This window comes from Littorina saxatilis, linkage group LG9 (genome assembly GCF_037325665.1).
Source record: "Littorina saxatilis isolate snail1 linkage group LG9, US_GU_Lsax_2.0, whole genome shotgun sequence".
Taxonomy (NCBI): Eukaryota; Metazoa; Mollusca; class Gastropoda; order Littorinimorpha; family Littorinidae; genus Littorina; species Littorina saxatilis.
The window spans coordinates 41,522,654-41,542,682 of NC_090253.1; the positions used below are offsets into that span (position 1 = coordinate 41,522,654).

The following is a 20,029-nucleotide window of genomic DNA, read 5'->3' on the forward strand; positions in this document are numbered from 1 at the left end:
GGATTGTCGATTTTGTAAGTATCCTTTTAAACAGCAAACGGAAGTATAGTGTGTCACCACCGCCCCCCCCCCCTCTCTCTCTCTCTCTCTCTCTCTCTCTCTCTCTCTCTCTCTCTCTCTCTCTCTCTCTTATGCACACACACGCATTTACAATATACAGCCCATACTTGAATAACTGAGATTAACATAGGCACTCAAGCAATAACAGAGAGAAGAAATCTTCAAACCATTACATTTGTAACTACACAAACTCACTGTAAGACTAAGAGACTGGATCTTTCTTCCCGATAACTCTTGGCGGCAGCTTCTTGCTGTCCGCATGCGGACTCTCTGTGTCCTTGATTCCCTTTAACGTCCCCGATTGCGCTGACAAACAATGTAACACTGCCGCACCTGCTGGCCCTGCCCTGCCTCTTCTGACCGGTGGAGACGATGTTTAGCTCAGAGTTGAGGCATGAGATAAGCGTACTTTGTTCGACCTAGTATCGAAATGGACAGCTTTTGCAGAAAAAAAGAAACAACAAAACAAAACTGTTAAAAGACATGGACAAACGGTTATACTTGACGGACATGAATCATAACTGAATAAAATACGTGGCTTATACCTACCATGCAATACAGTACAGTGTTAGTTTATTTATGCCATAAGGGGCAAATGTATAATGAGTTACACGTTTGGCATTTTTAAGAACTATAAATGCATACATGGATCGTCTAAAACATGATCAGGTATAAGAAAACATGATCAGGTATAAGAAAACAAACACGTACAGATACTCCGATTCACTCAATCACTCGTACTACCACGTGAATGTCACACACACACACACACACACACTCACACACGCACGCACGCACGCATCTACGTACACACATGCACACACACACACGCACAAACACACACATCTAGTATCTACAGACATACGCACGCACATTTTACACACACACACACAAACACGCACATTTTACACACATACGGCACACACATATAGACCTAAGAAATACAAAAATAAAAACCAGCTGCATTCTAAGATTCGACCGGAGAATCTAGATCTCTGATTCAACTGATTCAGTTAGATCTGTAGTTGTTAGTCAGTCTTGCAGGAAAATCAATGGCGATTCTGACATCGATGTTGCGGGTAGTAGTCTACCGGCGTAAACTCATTATAAATGAAAGCACACAAATCAAGGACTCTTGTTGGAAAATACTATTTTTTTTATTCCGATCCTTATTTTGTAGTCGAAATGTTTTGTGTGTGCAGAAATACAAATTTAGATCGATTGCAAGCGTTTTAGATTTCATTGTCAGTGTACGTGTGTCACTGTGTCGGAACTGTGCCTCTCGAAACATTCAGTTAGCGTTAGACCTATGCTTTTGCTTTATTTTTATGATGACTCCTTAATTCCTGAACCGAATCATTAAGCAGAGCCTCTTTGTAAACCGCCATAAAACAAAGTACCGTGATGTGCAATGCTGAAAGCGTAAATCTGACTTTTGAGAGGTTCCCTGAAATGCGTCAACTCGGCTAAGATTTAAAATCTACGAATGACGAACACAGTACGTGAACAGAGCAAACACATTGCTTGAAACTGTTTTGTTGCATAATGAAGCCTTGTTTGCAGCCACTTAAAAGTCTTATACGACAAGAATGTATTGCATAATTGATAAAAAGAACTTACCAGAGAACTTTCGTCAAGCCAGCGGCTGCTCACCGCTAGGAATTCTGGGTGGTTGAGCACTTTGAAAACTTCCGGTTTACATTATGTTCCAAATAAGGATATCCTACTACGATTATGTTCCAAATAAGGATATCTTACTACGATGGAATACATCAATGAATTTTCAAACGGCTACACTTGCTCCGTCCTTTCTGATCGGAGGGGGGTGTTTTTTTGAAAGTGTTAGTGAATGGATTAAACATTTTAGCGGTCAAATCTCAATTTCTGTCAGAAAATGTAGACGAGGACCTTTAAAAAGGAGGGGGTCTTAAAATGGGGGTAACGTTACAGAGGTTATAAACAGAAAGTCTGAGAAAACAGTCTTAAAAGGGAGGGAGTCTTAAATTGGGGGGTCTTAAAAGGGGGGATCCACTGTAATGGGAAATGAGTAATGAAATGGTTGTGCGGTTACTGACAAGGGGTATGTATTCTTGTTCCAGGACGCTTTCAGGATGTTGGCGATTTTGACGAGGACTACGATGAATTCCTTGACAATGATGACCCCTTGGAGTTTGAGAGATGGGAAATGTCTTGATGCTGATGAGTGGTGTATGCCTGTGTGTGAGAGAGTGTGAGAGAGTGTGTGAGAGAGAGTGTGAGAGAGAGTGTGAGAGTGTGAGAGAGAGTGTGTGAGAGAGAGTGTGAGAGAAAGTGTGAGAGAGAGTGTGAGAGAGTAAGTGAGTGAGAGAGAGAAATTGAGAGTGAGTGAGAGAGAGAGAGAGAGAGAGAGAGAGAGAGAGTGAGAGTGAGAGAGAGAGAGTGAGAGTCAGTCTACATGTACTTATAAGTTTGTCCCTACAGCTGTAACACTGACATTGTTTTTTCTCCTTTCATTTTGATATTGACCAGACAACAGGGTAATTTAGTGATTGTTATGTTTTGTGCCATAAGAAAATTGATGTATTTTCAATATTATGTGTCTTATATCACATCAGTTGGCAGCTACCAAGCTCAGAGATTGTATATGTTGATGATCAGTGTGAGTGAGTGTGTGTGTAATATGCTATCTTAGCCATGACATGATTACTGTTGATGAACTTTTTTCTTGTGACATTACAAGAATAAAATGTGAAACGAATTGTTAAAATTGCTGTGAGCAGACGTTTGTACTTCTGATATTTACACAAGCCTTTACATGTACTGGGCCCACAACTGGATGTTTTGTGAATAAGCTCGTCAACAGAAAGAAATAACAGTTTGAAAATATCACTCTCTACTGTAAAAGAGACGTTTACTTGGAGTACATGTACCATCTTTTTCTCATGGACAAAAGAAAAACATGTTGCATACAATTCTTTAAAAAAAATTTGAAACAAAACTATCGTCTCCTGCAACAGTTTAATGTGCATGTGGTTTTGATTTTGATTAAGAATCACTATTCTTGTAGTCTTTTGAATCTTATAGAACGTCATATTTTATCTGTGGAGTAAATAGTAGTCCCTTCAGTGCTTTTGCTCAGTCTTTGCAGAGCTGATTTTGGAATTTTAACTGAACACGCACACACACACACACACAAAAACTCACAAACACAGACTGTTCTGATTCACTGACTTGTATTCAGATTTAATCATCACTCTCAGTCACTCAAAATCACACATCTCTCTCCTGTCAGCCATCAAACTAATGTAAAGAAGCGCTGTATATTTTTGTCAAAGAGTCCTTTGGGTTTTTCGTGATTGATGGGCACCTCTTGTGTTGGTTTCTTCTTCATGGCATGTTCCATCATCTGGAACAACACAGGCACATGTGCTATTAGTTTTGTGTCACAAAACTACATTTATGCATCAGGAACACACAGGCACACCTGAACAACACAACAGAGTAAACTACTGGACCGATCTTTATGAAAGTTAACATGCGAGTTCCTGGGTATGATATCCCCAGACGTTTTTTTCCCATTTTTTCGATAAATGTCTTTGATGACGTCATATCCGGCTTTTTGTAAAAGTTGAGGCGGCACTGTCACACCCTCATTTTTCAATCAAATTGATTGAAATTTTGGCCAAGCAATCTTTGATGAAAGCCGGACTTTGGTATTGCATTTCAGCTTGGAGGCTTAAAAATTAATTAATGAATTTGGTCATTAAAAATCTTAAAATTTTAATTAATTTTTCTTTTATATAAAATGATTCAAAATTATGTTCATCTTATTCTTCATCATTTTCTGATTCCAAAAACATTTAATTATGTTATATTCGGATTAAAAACAAGCTCTGAAAATTAAAAATATAAAAATGATGATTAAAATAAAATTTTGGAAATCGATTTAAAAAACCCCCGTGGGTTAGGGGGAAGAATTTACCCGATGCTCCCCAGCATGTCGTAAGAGGCGACTAACGGATTCTGTTTCTCCTTTTACCCTTGTTAAGTGTTTCTTGTATAGAATATAGTCAATGTTGGTAAAGATTTTAGTCTAGCAGTATGTAAGAAATGTTAAGTCCTTTGTACTGGAAACTTGCATTCTCCCAGTAAGGTCATATATTGTACCATTTTGCAAGCCCCTGGAGCAATTTTTTGATTAGTGCTTTTGTGAACAAGAAACAATTAACAAGTGGCTCTATCCCATCCCCCCCCCCCCCCCCCCCTTTCCCTGTCGCGATATAACCTTGAACGGTTGAAAACGACGTTAAACACCAAATAAAGAAAGAAAGAATCGATTTAAAAACAATTTCATCTTATTCCTTGTCGGTTTCTGATTCCAAAAACATATAGATATGATATGTTTGGATTACAAACACGCTCAGAAAGTTAAAACGAAGAGAGGTACAGAATAGCGTGCTATCCCGCTCAGCGCGACCATTACCGCACTATTCTGGCTTGTCGATTTCACTGCCTTTGCCACGAGCGGTGGACTGACGAAACTTTGAGTATGCGGTCTTGGTGAAAAAATGCAGTGCGTTCAGTTTTATTCTGTGAGTTCGACAGCTTGACTAAATGTAGTAATTTTGCCTTACGCGACTTGTTTTTTTCTTTTTTTCTGTCTCTTTTTTTCCCCCAGTCTAAAGTCAGGGTCAAACCCCTAATGGTTTTACCGTGAGGGCGTTAAACATTACTTATCACATTTTGACTTTCAAACCAATAAGTCAATTCTATCAAGTTCATTAAGGTGTCGTACAATGATAGTAATCAGGCGAGCAACATAAAGACATGTGAAGCAATATGACTATGAGACAATGTGCAAGATTTTCAAGCACAGCTATTAACTGAAACTTGGGGTTTGAAAACTATGTAAACCACAGACACACAAGCACATGCACGGACACATGAAAGGTATGCGTACACCCATGAAGTGCAAAATAACCTACAGTAAGATGCAGACCTGCCAACCCTTGTCAAGCCTCAAGTGTAGAATTGATTTTGTTGTTGAAAATGTCAGCGTAGCAAACATTGTTTAAGTATAGCATTTTCTGAAATGTATTCCCACATCCGCATTTATGCCATCTTGCACAAGAATAGAAATTTTTAATAAAGTTTCGTAAGAATGCAGGAACATAACATGCCAATTAGAGAGTATCTGCAATGCCACTTTCCAGTGTACACAATGTTGTTTTTTTACCCATCTTGTGACCGCTACACGGAGTGGGAAGCAGAAATGAGTACCAGGACTTCCCCCGAAATCGGCGTATGCTGCCTGAACGGCGGGGTAAAAACGGTCATACACGTAAAAATCCACTCGTGATAAAAACATGAGTGAACGTGGGAGTCTAAGCCCATGAACGAAGAAGAAGTACCAGGACTCACAAAAAAGAGGGAACTGTTGCATGCTTAAGATTGTTTGTTTAAGCGTAGCAATGTTTAGCATGGTGTAGCAATTGCTCTTAAAACGTAGCATGCTACGCTGAAAGTGTGGCAGTTGGCAGCTCTGAAGATGAAAGCGCCAGAAGTAAAATGTAGGTACCTGTTCTGTGGAGACTTCCAGGAAGTCTGCTAGCTTTTGTTCCTGTGTGACGGGGTGGTTGATCTTCATGGCTTCCTGCGCCACTTCGGGAGAAAAGTGACTCTGTAGTGTCTGAAACATACAATACAATACAGTCTAACACCCCTTTTAACTCATTGTCTCCCAGGTGCGGATATATCCGTACACACTCATATGGCTCTATCTGACAAGGTACGGATATATCTGCTCAGACTTAGTTAGCTTCAGTCGCTTCCTGTAACGTCCATCTAACGCCTGCATTCCAGCGTGTTGATACACAGTTACTACAATTCTGAGTGACCTGCTGCAGCACAGCTGGTCTCGGCTAAAAAAAATATTGGTCAACATAGGTTGGGTAGAAAGTGTTAAGACCACCCCCCTTTTAAGACTTTACTTATTCAGACTTTCTGTTCATAGCCTCTATAAATGTACCCCCATTTTAAGACTCCCTCCTTTTTAAGATTAGAATTTTTCAGATTTGTGGAGGTCTTAAAAGGGGGGTTCCACTGTACAACTTAATGATCAACGACACAAAATGAAAAACAGAAGACGTCTGTTCTTGACCCTCTCTTCCTAAGTGAATTATCTGACGTCAAAAGAGAAGCGAACTTCAAGAAGACGTGATAATGCAAACGTAAATTCTGTCACTTCTGCTGCTACTAAGGAACTGACAAAGAATTTTGAGAATTTGTTTTTATCTTGGTGACTTCATCATATTAGCAGTAGAAAATGACGCGTTTTCTTTCGCCTCATCACACAATAAATTACACAGTAAACTGGATCACATTAAATTACACAGTAAACTGGATCACATTAAATCACACAGTAAACTGGATCACAATAAATCACACAGTAAATTGGATCACATTAAATTACACAGTAAACTGGATCACAATAAATCTTAACTAATAGCTGGTAAAAGAATTTTCCAGTAACTTGTGATTGAGGAAGAAAACAAGTTTGTTTCTAACATGATCAAGCAGATGACTTTCAATGTTACATGTAACAACATGAAAACAGTAACAAGCCAACCTTGATTTCCCACAAACAGCTTTCCATAGCTTTCAACCAGATGACTTACAAGGCTACATGTAACAACATAAAAACAGTCACAAGCCTACCTTGATTTCCCACAAACTGCTTTCCATAGCTTTCAACCAGATGACTTACAAGGCTACATGTAACAACATAAAAACAGTAACAAGCCAACCTTGATTTCCCACAAACAGCTTTCCATAGCTTTCAGCCAGATGACTTACAAGGCTACATGTAACAACATAAAAACAGTAACAAGCCTACCTTGATTTCCCACAAACTGCTTTCCATAGCTTTCAACCAGATGACTTACAAGGCTACATGTAACAACATGAAAACAGTAACAAGCCTACCTTGATTTCCCACAAACTGCTTTCCATAGCTTTCAACCAGATGACTTACAAGGCTACATGTAACAACATAAAAACAGTAACAAGCCTACCTTGATTTCCCACAAACTGCTGTCCATAGCTTTTGTCTTGGCAGGGTCTTGTTCCTCCATCAGGAAAGGGTCTGTGTTACACGTGTAGTCTGGGTGATGCGCCAAAACAGCGCAGCTGGGATGACGTACCATCAGGTTATACACAAAGACAACACACAGCCGGGCCCCAGCAGGGGGCGCACTGAGAGCCAAACGAGCGATTCTCTTGACGAAGGAAGCCACCAGGTAGCTGGGTAAATGTCTGCAATGAAACAGTACAGTAGAGATGAACTCTGAAGGTTAGGCTTCTTATGTACATGAACAGTACAGTCGTGGTGAACTCAGCAAAAGTACATTACTAATGAACTCTGAAGGTTAGGCTTCTATATACAGCAAAAGTACGTTACTAATGAACTCTGAAGGTTAGGCTTCTATGTAGAGAAACAGTACATTAGTGATGAACTCTGCAGGTTAGACTTAGTATGTACAGGAACAGTACAGTAGTGTTATGTACATAAACGGTGCAGAAGTGATGAACTGTGAAGAATAGGCTTCTTATGTACAGGAACAGTACAGTAAGAATTAACTGTGAAGGTTAGGTTTATGTACAGCAAAAGTACATTACTAATGAACTCTGAAGGTTAGGCTTTTCATGTACCATACCTCTTCTTGTGGCAGCTGCTACCTAATTAGCTGCAGAGGGTGTTAAGCTGTGGGAGAGCTTGATTTTTTCTCCCTTAAAAGACAAGGGAATAAGACAAGGATAAATAAGGAACACAGACACACACACTGGAAGAAAAGTACAGAGAAAAAAAGAGAGAAAGGGAGAATGAAAAATCTGAAATACAGTTCATTTTGTCAACCATGATGTGCCACTTACGTGGAAGAAAGAAAGAGATCAGCCAGGTGGAAGAAGCGTGCTTTGTATTTCGCCTGGAAGATCTGTGGCTCAAACAGTGTGTAGAACTTCTTGTAGAAATCGGGATAATCTCTGCAACATACAATAAAGCCAGTGAATAAACATGTGGATACATGTAACGGTCAACCAGAACAAACCCCACTGTGTGGACAGTAAGACAATGCAAACATTAAATCAGTGTCCACCCTAGCTGCTTTGTGAACCAGTAGTGTATTAAGTAAAAAAAAAAAGGGGGGAGTACTTTGAGTAAAAAAAGAAAGGGGATAAAACAGTCACTAGCTCATTAGATTTATTTGATTAGGGAAAATCTGAATATACACAATCAAAGCCAGCTAGGAGGACTGACTGGTTCATGATTTCTTTTCTGGTATTTTCACACAAAAACCAGTAAATCAAAGGAAGTTTAGTGCAGTCACTAGCTCATTAGAATTATTTTGATTAGGGATAACCTGAATATATACAATCAAAGCCAGCTAGCAGGACTGACTGGTTGATAATCTCTTTTTCTGGTATTTTCACACGAAAAACAGTAAAATAAAGGAAGTTTCTGGTTCACGCTAGAAATGGTTAAATACACCTTTTCTTGCTCATTTGAATCACACACTTTTAAGCAGACTAGTAGTTATAAATCTTATGATGAAAAAGCTGTAACCTGCAGAAGCTTTTAGTTTTGAAATGTACAAACACATGTTAAGGTTCTCACAATGCTGACAACCACAACCACAACCACAACGACACCAACAGCCATGGGCCAGTAAATACTTACAGGTTATATCTGTGAATGAGAATGAAGATCCCGTTGAGAGCCAAGAGGCTGATGGCACCACCTGTAATAAACAGAATGCTGTCAGAATGAACGCTCACCAAATCAATCAAGCCCAAAACAGCCAGTACACACAGATTGAAAAGCCAACACACACACACTACATTCACAATCTGAGCTGCAGAATAAGACGAAGTTCGTGCTCAGCATTTTTGTTCCTCATTTTCATTACTTTATTGTCCCATCGCTGGGAAATTCGGGTCGCTTCCTCCCAGTGGAAAGCTAGCAGCAACAGAGTTGCACTACCCAGGTGTGTGCGTGTTTAGGTGTAATCAGCCACCGGCACTTATGGCAGAATGACCGAGGTCTTTTACGTGCCACTGTGGTGACAGGGGGGGTTGAACATGGATACCGTCTCAAGAGTCTGCACATAAAGTTGACCCCTGTCTGTACCGGCCCAGATTCGAACCCCTGACCCGCGGATCGCAAGTCCAGTGCTCTACCAACTGAGCTACCGGCCAATCATGGGACAATAATGAGTGAAGGTTACATAGAACCAACCCATCAACCCACTATAGTACCTTAGACAATCACAATCACCTTTCTCACACCTTAGTCTTGGGTCACAAATAGCTTTTTGATCTGAAGCATTGTTCTGAACCATGGCCAGTTGACTGTCCCCCAGTTTTGAAATGTGGGTGTTCTGACAGAACAATCTTTTTTTGCATCCAGGACATTTGGACCTATATATATAGATATATATTGATATTTTTTCAATCTAGGTCAAACTGAACTGTTGCCCTATGATTCTGAGAACAACACTGCTTTTGTCCTAACATATAACAAGTAAAACAGAACAAGTAACCTTCCTCATCAAACATACAAAGAAGCATTTCAAAGAACAAGCTACTTTCAGTTTCAGTCTTAAGACCTGCACAAATCTCAGAAAATCAGGTCTTAACGAGGAGGGGGTGTTTAAACGGGAGTAAATTTACAGAGGTTATAAACAGAAAGTCTGAGAAAACGGGGTCTTAAAAGGGAGGGAGTCTTAAATTGGGGGGTCTTAATAAGGGGGGGTTCCACTGTAGCAGAGTCAAAGGTATACTGACCAACGTCGTAGGACTGCGTGAGGAAGTCGGCCAGGACCAGAGGACTGGACAGGAAGGGCACTACCTTCTCATCCAGCTTGGTCAGCACACGTCGATACAACCCTGATGTTAGCTGTGGGAAAAAAACAGCAGCTTACAGTTACCCAGTGCTTGGCAAGGCAAACCATTTGCTGACATTCTGGGGGAGGGGTGTGTGTGTCATAAATCACAACTGACAAAGTTGCAGTAAAGTTGGAGCCCTGCAGTTGCACTGCATCGTGATTTGTATACCAGCTGCTACAACTAGGATGGTTATGAAACAGACTGACTGATTTGTTCTTGATGCTGCTTTCTGGTGAGTACATTTCTATTGTTCTCTTGATCTGTGAAAAATATAGCTGAGAGGCACACTGCTCAGCAAAGTTGGTTCAAGTGTCGTCAAGTATATATATCTCTTGCTAAACAAGAAGTAGAAAACGTGTGACCCACCTCTGACCTGAGGAACTCCATCCAGCAAGCAGTGAAGCTCTTCTTTTGCTCTGCCAGGGAGGACAACTTGGGCTGTGACACGTTATCATCTGCACACACAGTAATGCAATAGTTTGGATGATCACTGATGCTAGTGACATTTCATCATTAACTGAAGGAGAAGACGGAAATTGTGTTGAGAAAAGGCAGACTAAAGAAAGCGAAAGGAGTCAGCCAGGCTTTAAAACAAACACAAGACAGTGGAACCCCCTTTTAAGACCTCCATAAATCTGGTTATGAACAGAACATCTTCTTCTTCTTCTGCGTTCGTGGGCTGAAACTCCCACGTACACCCGTGTTTGTGCACGAGTGGATTTTTACGTGTATGACCGTTTTTACCCCGCCATTTAGGCAGCCATACGCCGCTCTCGGAGGAAGCATGCTGGGTATTTTCGTGTTTCTATAACCCACCGAACTCTGACATGAATCACAGGATCTTTTCCGTGCGCACTTGGTCTTGTGCTTGCGTGTGCACACTAAGGGGGTTAAGGCACAAGCAGGTCTGCACATAAGTTGACCTGGGAGATCGGAATAACCTCCACACTTAACCCACCAGGCGGCCGCGGCCGGGATTCGAGCTCACGACCTTCCGATTAGGAGGCCGACGTCTTACCACCCCGCCACAGCGCCCGTCAACAGAACATCTCAGAAAACAGGGTCTTAAAAGGGAGGGAGTCTTTCTTTCTTTATTTGGTGTTTAACGTCGTTTTCAACCACGAAGGTTATATCGCGACGGGGAAAGGGGGGAGAGGGGATAGAGCCACTTGTCAATTGTTTCTTGTTCACAAAAGCACTAATCAAAAATTTGCTCCAGGGGCTTGCAACGTAGCACAATATATTACCTTACTGGGAGAATGCAAGTTTCCAGTACAAAGGACTTAACATTTCTTACATACTGCTTGACTAAAATGTTTACAAACATTGACTATATTCTATACAAGAAACACTTAACAAGGGTAAAAGGAGAAACAGAATCCGTTAGTCGCCTCTTACGACATGCTGGTTAGCATCGGGTAAATTCTTTCTCGTCCCAACCAATATGGGACTCCCCGTAACCCGCGGGGGGTGTTCACTGGGATGAAGCGACCCAAACTTCCCAGCAAACAGGACGATAAAATATGAAATGAAAGGAATTAAACTGAATAACCTTGCTTTTAAATCTATGCATGTGCTTGTAACCACAAGTATGAAGCATACCCGAGACAGCCAGGAACTTTGTGAGAGGTTCACTGCCATCAGATTCAGGGAACTCCAGATTTTCCAGGGCGCACAGCACATTGCTCAGAAACACTTCATTTCTGTCCTGAAACACGATTCAAAAGAACATTTTCCAATATCAAAGCTACTACTTACAAGACAAATATACAGATGTTTGGTTTAATGTTTAAAAAGTGCATAATGTAAAACTACCAAGCTCTGTAAAAGAAATAAGAAAAAAAAAGTGAAGTACTGCACAATAACTGCATTTGATTTAATTTCTTCTTCTGCTTTAATGGGCTTAAACTTCAGTAACACTCATGTTTTTTGTACGAGTTGGTTTTTACGTGCATGACCGTATTTACCCCGCCATTTCGGAGGATTCATGCTTAGTATTTTCATGTTTCCACAACCCACTGAACCGTTTTAAGCTTGCCATTTAGGCTGCCACACGCTTGTTTCAATGTTGGCTATTATCGTATTTCTATAAGTTGTATAACCCACTGAACTCTGACATGGATTACAGGATCTTTTCTGTGCATATTTGGTCTTGTGCTTACTTGTACACAAGTAGAGGGATAAGGCACTAGCAGGTCTGCACATAAGTGGAGGTCCTTCGTTGCTGCCCTACCCGCTAACCGGCAGTAACTGAGTAAGTAAGTAAGTAAGTCCTGCCCATAAGTTGATCCGGGATATCTTTAACCTGCCAAGTATGGCCGAGATTTGAACACTAAACCTTCCACATTGGATGCCGGTGTCTTATCCATGAGCCCAATGCCCCTTGTCACATCTGAGTTTACAACGTACAGCTGCTTCCCTTCTGTTAATGTTACTACTGCTCCTCGCATTTGATTTTTGTCATACATTTTGGTATACCGATTAAGAGTAGTGAAGTCTGCAAATGAGAAAAAGTTGGTGCAATGAAATTGGTCTTACTCTTAGTCACATGTATAGTTTCACTTATTGCAAGCAACATGCTTTGTAAGAGGGAAAAATAATGTACCTTTGTGGGCGTTTTTCCCAGCTCTTGTTTGATTGCCTTCATGAGAAAGAAGCGCACGTCATCATGCTCCATCACCTCACTCAGTCTCAGAATCAAGGCTTCCATGTTGTCTGTCTTCGACAACAACTTCTCCACAACTGACTGTAAAAGAGAAAACCAACGTAAAAAAACCACCCAACATGTGCATATAAGCATGGGCATTTTATTCCCATGTGATTTGACCAGTGCCTATGACCTCATATGGAGGCATGCACAAAGACATAGTTACTCTCCCTATCCATCCACCCTCTCCCAACACTCACAAGCACCCCACCCACATACACTTTCTCTCTCTCTCTTTCTCACACGTACACTTTTCCACACACTTTCACTCTCTCTCACAGTACACTTTTCCTCTCTCTCAGTCTCACCCCCCACTTCATACACTTTCTCTCTCACGCACAAACACACACACTTTCTCTCTCCACCCTGACCTGTAGCAGTGTGTAAGGGAAGCTGAGCTGTCCAGCAGCAGGCTTGTCCAGTGGTCTCTGACCTTCCTGCTCCACAAACTTCAGCAAGGCCACCAGGGATGCTTCCTGCACAAACCAATATACAGTAATTACATAACAGCACCTGTGCTTGACGAAATAACATGAGAGTGGCCTCCAGAATCAGTCTCTTGACGGTGTTTGTAAACCCACCAAACTCTGACATGGAATACAGGATCTTTTTTATGTGTATTTGATCTTTGAGATCTGATAAACAAAGGGAAATAAGCGCTCTAAATGCATACGACATGTGTAAATTGTAATAGAGTAAGTTAGACTGAGAGTGTTGTTTTTTTTATTTGATCTTGGGCGCGTGTGCAGGGAATGGCTAGAGAGTCGATTTTTGGTCAATGACCCAACAAAATGTCAGAAAACTGACTTATACATGGTCCAGGGCGTCGACTGACTGATTAGATTTGACAACACTGGTTGTGGTTGTTAAAATTGTAGTGATTTGGACTTACTGATCGACTCCTCAAAAGACCCATTGCCATCGATCTGAATTGGTCTTATGCGCCTAGATTGCAAAAAATCCAGAAACTATCGCATACAATTTACAAATGATAATCATTTCTCCAGTTGACTGCAAGATAACTTTAATTACAGTTTAGCAGTCTGCTTTCACAAAATTTTACAAAATAGTAAAAGTGCACACTGACTTAACCATGAATGATTGAAACCACCACATGGTCCATTCCTTAACGTGGTGTGGTGGTTTGTGTGTCTCGGTGACCCTAAGAGCTATGCCAGCGGGAGCGTAAACTCCTGGAAGGGCTTCCCAAGCTGGACAGGTCGAAAGGTAGAGGCCAGACTAATATGGACCAACCTTGTGCTCACAGGGCAGGTCCTTGGGCCATGAGCTAAGGGTGAGGTAACCCTGACAGAAACCTCGAGTGCTGAAGACGTATGTGTTGGGCCGCACGGCGCACTCCAACAAACCACAACACTATGCATCAACTGCCATTATGACACTTGGAGACAGAATTGACAGTAATGGTGCTCGCCCTGTGAGGATCCACCAGGCAGGTGCAGCGCCGGGCTCCGCGCCTCAAAGGAGTCCACCCTCAGCTACTGGAGGTCCCTTCATCTCGTCTTGTGGAGCCAGGGGACGAGAAAGGAAAGCGACTGGCCGGAAAAACAGCAGAGCCAAGGACAACCCCACTATTAACATCATGCATTGGAATGCAGAGGGGGTATCCAATAAGAAGGAAGAATTAGAGCACTTCCTCTATGAAAACAGCATCAACATCTGCTGCATTCAGGAAACACACCTGCAAGAAGGGAAGCCCTTTAAGATCCGAGGGTACCAGGTGTTCAGGAGTGACCGACAAGGGAGGAAGAAAGGAGGAGTGATGACTCTGGTCAGGAACAACATAAATGCCAGTGAAACCAACAGATACATGGAAGAAGTAGAGTACATAGAAGTCAAGATAACGACCAATGACAGCAAGATGAACATCGTCAACTACTACTGCCCCAACGACAAGATGCTGTCGCTTGACACAATCCAGGTCCCTGACAGCGGCTTCCTCATCGCTGGAGACTTTAACAGCCAGTCCCAGAGTTGGGGATATAAAACACTAGACAGGCGAGGAGAAGACATTGAATCTTGGCAGGACGACAACCACCTGATCCTTGTCAACGACCCCACAGATCCGTCTACCTTCTACTCGCGCCGCTGGCACTCAACAACAACACCAGACCTGGCATTGTGCACGGATGACATCCACAAAACCATCTCAAGAAAAGTGGATGAACAGCTGGGTGGAAGCGACCATCGCCCAGTTCTCCTTACCATCAGTAGAGACTCAGCATCTGAGCATCCACAACACCCGAGATGGAACTACAAAAAGGCAAAGTGGGGACTGTTCAACATACGAACAAATGAACTGACCAGAGCCATAGAAACAGAGGGGAGAAACATCAACAACGTGATAAAGGAGTTCAATGCTAGCATAATCCAGGCAGCCAAGGACAGCATCCCACGTGGAGTGAGGAAGGACTACATCCCATACTGGTCCGATGAGCTGCAGAAGACGCACGATGCACTCACAAGAATGAGAGAAGAGGCAGAGACGAACCCTAGCCAGGAGAACAACATCAAACTCCAAGAAAGCAAAGCAAAACATCTGAAGACAAAGCTAGAGTGCAAGAGAAGAGGCTGGAGAGAAAAGACGGCAGGGCTGAATATGGAAAAAGACACAACAAAGCTCTGGAAACTTACAAGAGCACTGAATGAAGAGGGCAACAAGGGACAGGAGATCACCCTGGAGGAGGAAGGAAGAACACTCACTGGAAAAGCCGCTGCCAATGCTTTCGCCCAAGCATATCGGGGAGAAAGCGACACCACCATACCCCTGCCTCTACAAAAGGAAATCAGAACAGAAATTAGAGAAAGAACAGAAAGAAACGTACAGGATGCCATGCAACAAGACATCACCATGGCCGAGCTGAAGAATGCCATCAAGAAGCTCAAAAAGAAGAAGTCTCCAGGTCCAGACAACATTACGAATGAGATGTTGCAACACATAGGCAACTCGGCCCTCCAGAAACTACTGGGCATCTTCAACCTCAGCTGGAGACAGGGACAGGTACCTCAGTGCTGGAAGGAAGCCAGGATGATCCCAGTTTTAAAGAAAGGGAAAAACAAGACCAAAACCCTGAGCTACCGACCCATCAGCCTGACAAGCTGCGTATGCAAAACCATGGAGCGTATTGTCAACCAGCGCCTGCAGCTGTACCTGGAATCAGAAAGCATCATCGTCCCAGAACAAGCCGGCTTCCGACAGCACAGAAGTACGGAGGACCAGACAACACACCTTAGCCAGGTCATAGAGGATGCTTACCAGGCCCAGAAGGTCACCCTGGCCACCTTCATTGACCTGCAGAAGGCCTTCGACAAGGTCTGGAAAGATGGACTCCTTGTGAAGCTCCTACGTTCCGGCGTCAAAGGCAACATGTACCAGTGGACCAAGTCGTACCTGCACAACCGAAAGGCCAGAGTGCTGGTGGACGGTCACTGTGGCCGAAAGGTGCTACTATGCCAAGGAGTTCCACAGGGAGGAGTACTCTCCCCCACGCTATTCATACTCTTCATTAACGACCTGGTACCAGAGTTGCCCAAAGGAGTCCAAGCGGCACTGTATGCTGATGACCTTGTTCTCTGGTGCTCGGAAGAGTATGCAACCACAGCAACCTACAGGATGCAACTTGCCCTAGGAAAGGTTGCAGCGTGGGCGGAAGACTGGTGTGTGACCATCAACAGGGAGAAGACCACTGCCACTCTCTTCACACTCTCTGCCAAAGCGACACCTGGCAAACTGACCTTGGGGGACACACCCCTGAAATTTGAAGACCAGCAAACATACCTGGGGGTCACCTATGACAAGCGCATGACCTGGAAACAACACATCATGAATGCAGAGGGAAAGGCCAGGAGAAAACTAAACATCATGCGGAAGCTGGCAGGATCACACTGGGGTGCAAACGAGAAGATCCTGAAAACAGTCTACCAGGGGACTGTACGACCGCACCTCGAGTACGGATCAAGCTCTTGGGCAACAGCAGCCAAGACACACCAGCAGGCCCTAGACAAAGTACAGAACCAAGCGCTGAGAATCATCACGGGCGCAATGAAATCAACACCCATACAGAAGATGGAACAGGTGACTGGCATTCCTCCACTGAGCAAAAGGCGAGACTGCAAAACAATGGTACAAGCCACCAAGTACCAGTGCACTCATGACCATCCAATGAGTGACAGACTCAAGAAGATGTCCTTTGGCAGGCTGAAAAGATCGAGCTTTGCTCTGGAGGCAAGGGCTCTGCAGAAGAAACATCAGACAGAGATGCCAGAGCTAGTGGAGCCACCATCTTTCTCCCTTGACGCCCCTCCCTGGGAAGACAGACAAGGAAACCTGGACATACAGACCAGTGTCCCCTACCTCACAACAAAGGACGAGCAGAGCAATGCGACGAAAAAAGCCCTGACTCTTGCCATGCTTGAAGAAAGGTACCCCCAAGAAGCATGGATACGGGTGTATACTGATGGGTCAGCCACAGAGGCCGTCAAAAATGGAGGAGCAGGGGTGTATGACCAGTACCCCAGTGGAGAGAGGCAAGCAGAGGCTATACCAACAGGCCTCCACTGTACAAACTACAGAGCTGAGGTACAAGCACTGATCCATGCAGCATACACCATCAACGACAGAGTCAACCATGACAACCAGGTGGTCTTCCTGACTGACGCTCTGTCAGTACTACAAGCAATGACCAGTAGCAAACTGCCTCAGCTGGAACACGCTCTACACAACATCAAGAGCCTGAGGACAGTACTGCAATGGATCCCCTCCCACTGTGGTGTACAAGGAAACGAAGAGGCGGACAGGATGGCAAACCTGGGTGCAGAAGATGAGCAAGAGAACAACCCTGTGAGCCTGACAGAGATGAAGACCATCATTAAGTCTCTACACAGGACGCCCCAGCCACAGGACAGCTACCACCTGCTATCCAGACCACAGCAGGTGGTCATCTTCCGCCTGAGAACGGGACACAACAGACTTAACCAGCATCTCCACGGGAAGCTGCATGTTGTGCCCTCCCCCATGTGTTCTTGTGGAGAAGCAGAGCAGGACACGGCCCACATCCTACGAGACTGCAGGAACCACCAGGTGCTGAGAGAGGAAATCTGGCCATTGCCGGAGTCCCTGCACAACAAGCTGTACGGGCCAGTGGCTGCGCTGCAGAGGACCACTAATTATATCTCAAGATCTGGACTCCAAGTGTGATCGGCGATCGAAAAGAAGAAGAAGAATGATTGAAACGTGAAAGACAAACTGTTACTAACCTGCAGCTTAGCATCAGCGTTGTCTAGTTTTTCCACCAAGGCATCACAAGCAGTCTTGTACTGCTCTCGCAGCCACACAGACACTTTTTCCCCCTTTGTCAAATCTGCTCACATTCGGAATAAAAAACAAACGAAAGAGTTTAAGTTTATGGTAGACTTAATAATAGACAAAACAAAACATTTACAAGAACTTCCTTTCTATAGGTGTATAAACTAATAAAGTGACCAAAAAAGATACAAAACAGACCAAAAAAAGTATTGGTAACTGCAGGGATGGCCAAATCTCAAAATGTTAACTCGCCAGCCGGGCGAGTAGTTTCAAGAAAGTCACTAGCCCGCCAGAACTGTCACTGGCCCGGTACATACCACAGAACAAATTATAAATGTTAAGATTTCTTGACACAATTAAAACAGCGGTAACACACACAAGAGCCTCGTTTTTGTTTCACTAGAACATGGAGATGATTTTGCAGACGACAGAAGTTGCTGCATCTGCAGTGTTTATATGGCTTTAAAAGTAAAACTCGATAGTACAACCAAAAGTTGTACATTTGACAAGAATTTTCACTGGCCAGCCGGGCGGTTTCTACTAGCCCGGCGAAATTTTTACTCGCACCTGGCGATTGGGCGGACAATTTGTCCATCCCTGTAACTGCATGGTACTATACTACTAATCTCGGTGTGTTTTGATTCTTGATTTTGGAATGTTTTTGTTAGCAGTCTATTTGTTTCAAATTGCTGCAAACAGTAACATTTTAATTCTTGTCAAAACTTCAGGTAATACCGCCCCCCCCCCCCCCAACCCCTTGTAAAACCTAAAATTTAAAAAGAAAATAGAGAAAACCAGGCCTTTTGAAGGTGGAAGTCTAATAATGAAAGGAAATTCACAAACGCTATTAGTTTTTACCAAAAGATCTGGAAAATTACCTTCTTCTTTGTCGGGCATTGTGTCAATGACCATTTCCCCAACCGACAGCAACCGAGCAAAGATCTGTTGCAAGGCCCGGACAGCGACAATGGCAACTGATGCGTCATCCTCCTGCAAATTGCAATCAACAAAAACTTTATGCAACATATCTCCCTTCAAGTTCAAGATGATCTTGCAATCTGCTCATAAGTGAACTGTATAACAAAAAAGTAATCACTCTTTTCTTTTCAACATACAGAAACTCTAATATTATTAGTAATAATGCGTCATATTCAAACTTGCACAAATATTCCATGGAAAAATCATGGCCTGAACATTATGGTGTATGTGTGAAGGTCTGTGCCTTGACTAGAAATGGAGACAAACAAACCCCATCAGCATAGCCAAAATCGGCTCATGTTGTACACCCCAGGACCAACTAGTGGGCATCCAGATCCAGATCCCAGAAGTGGTAATAAATGCAGAAAAGATATTCTCGCACTATCTGGATAAGTGATTGGTACTAATGGTACCTGGAGAGATTTGACGATGTTTGGACACAGTATCCAAGAATATAATGCTAATTCCTATAACTATACACGCGTGGTTCCTTTTGCAACAACAAAGAGAGAGAGAGAGAGAGAGAGAGAGAGAGAGAGAGAAAGAGAGATGAATTAGCTTCAGCAAAATAAAGGCAAGCAAGCATCTGGACAAGTGGTTGGCACCTGAAGGGATTTGTCAATGTTTGGACACTGTATCCAAGAATATAATACAATGTTTCATACATGCGTTGTTTACTTTGCAACAACAGAGAGAGAGAGAGAGAGAGAGAGAGAGAGAGAGATTGTTTTGACTTCAGAAAAGCCACGTGGTTCACGACGAGTTGTTTAGCTTTTTGTTTACAGTTCTCCTACGTTTACCTGGCTGTAACAGAGAATATCAATGATCGCATTGACACCTTTTTTGTCATCAAGGCACTTTTTAGTCTTCAATTTTATCTCCGAAATTTTGTCTTTGTTTGATTTCATGATTATTTTAGTGGACTCTACAGTCATATCAGACAACAATATCGGAGCCAATGAAAATTGAGATTACATTTTGTTTCGGCTTCCTCCGGGCTTTGTATTCATACGCTTTTGTCTAATCATGCCAACGAT

General features: G+C 42.9%; 2 protein-coding genes across 3 annotated transcripts in view; one reads left to right on the plus strand and one right to left on the minus strand.

Annotated features, from left to right (window-relative positions):
• LOC138976113 (putative RNA-binding protein EEED8.10) overlaps positions 1-3,120 on the plus strand; it is a 52,875-nt gene extending 49,755 nt beyond the window's left edge. The window contains exon 21 of the mRNA XM_070348937.1: positions 2,160-3,120. Within this exon, the coding sequence (XP_070205038.1) occupies positions 2,160-2,254 (95 nt within the window). The 3' untranslated portion in view covers positions 2,255-3,120. The remainder of the gene's footprint in view (positions 1-2,159) is intronic.
• A 135-nt stretch (positions 3,121-3,255) lies between these two features.
• On the minus strand, positions 3,256-19,952 carry LOC138976116 (nucleolar complex protein 4 homolog). 2 transcript variants are annotated; one of them, XM_070348941.1, is made up of 13 exons: positions 19,793-19,952; positions 18,893-19,004; positions 17,966-18,069; positions 13,063-13,167; positions 12,590-12,730; positions 11,587-11,692; positions 10,351-10,439; positions 9,883-9,994; positions 8,777-8,837; positions 7,972-8,082; positions 7,113-7,353; positions 5,618-5,728; positions 3,256-3,445 (listed from the first exon to the last, which is right to left on the minus strand). In XM_070348941.1, exons 1-13 carry the CDS (start codon positions 19,925-19,927, stop codon positions 3,335-3,337), a joined length of 1,539 nt encoding a protein of 512 aa, XP_070205042.1. In that variant the 5' UTR covers positions 19,928-19,952; the 3' UTR covers positions 3,256-3,334. The 2 variants fall into 2 exon arrangements, with proteins under 2 accessions (XP_070205042.1, XP_070205043.1); XM_070348942.1 differs by having other exon boundaries at positions 19,831-19,942.
• Positions 19,953-20,029: the final 77 nt, after the last annotated feature.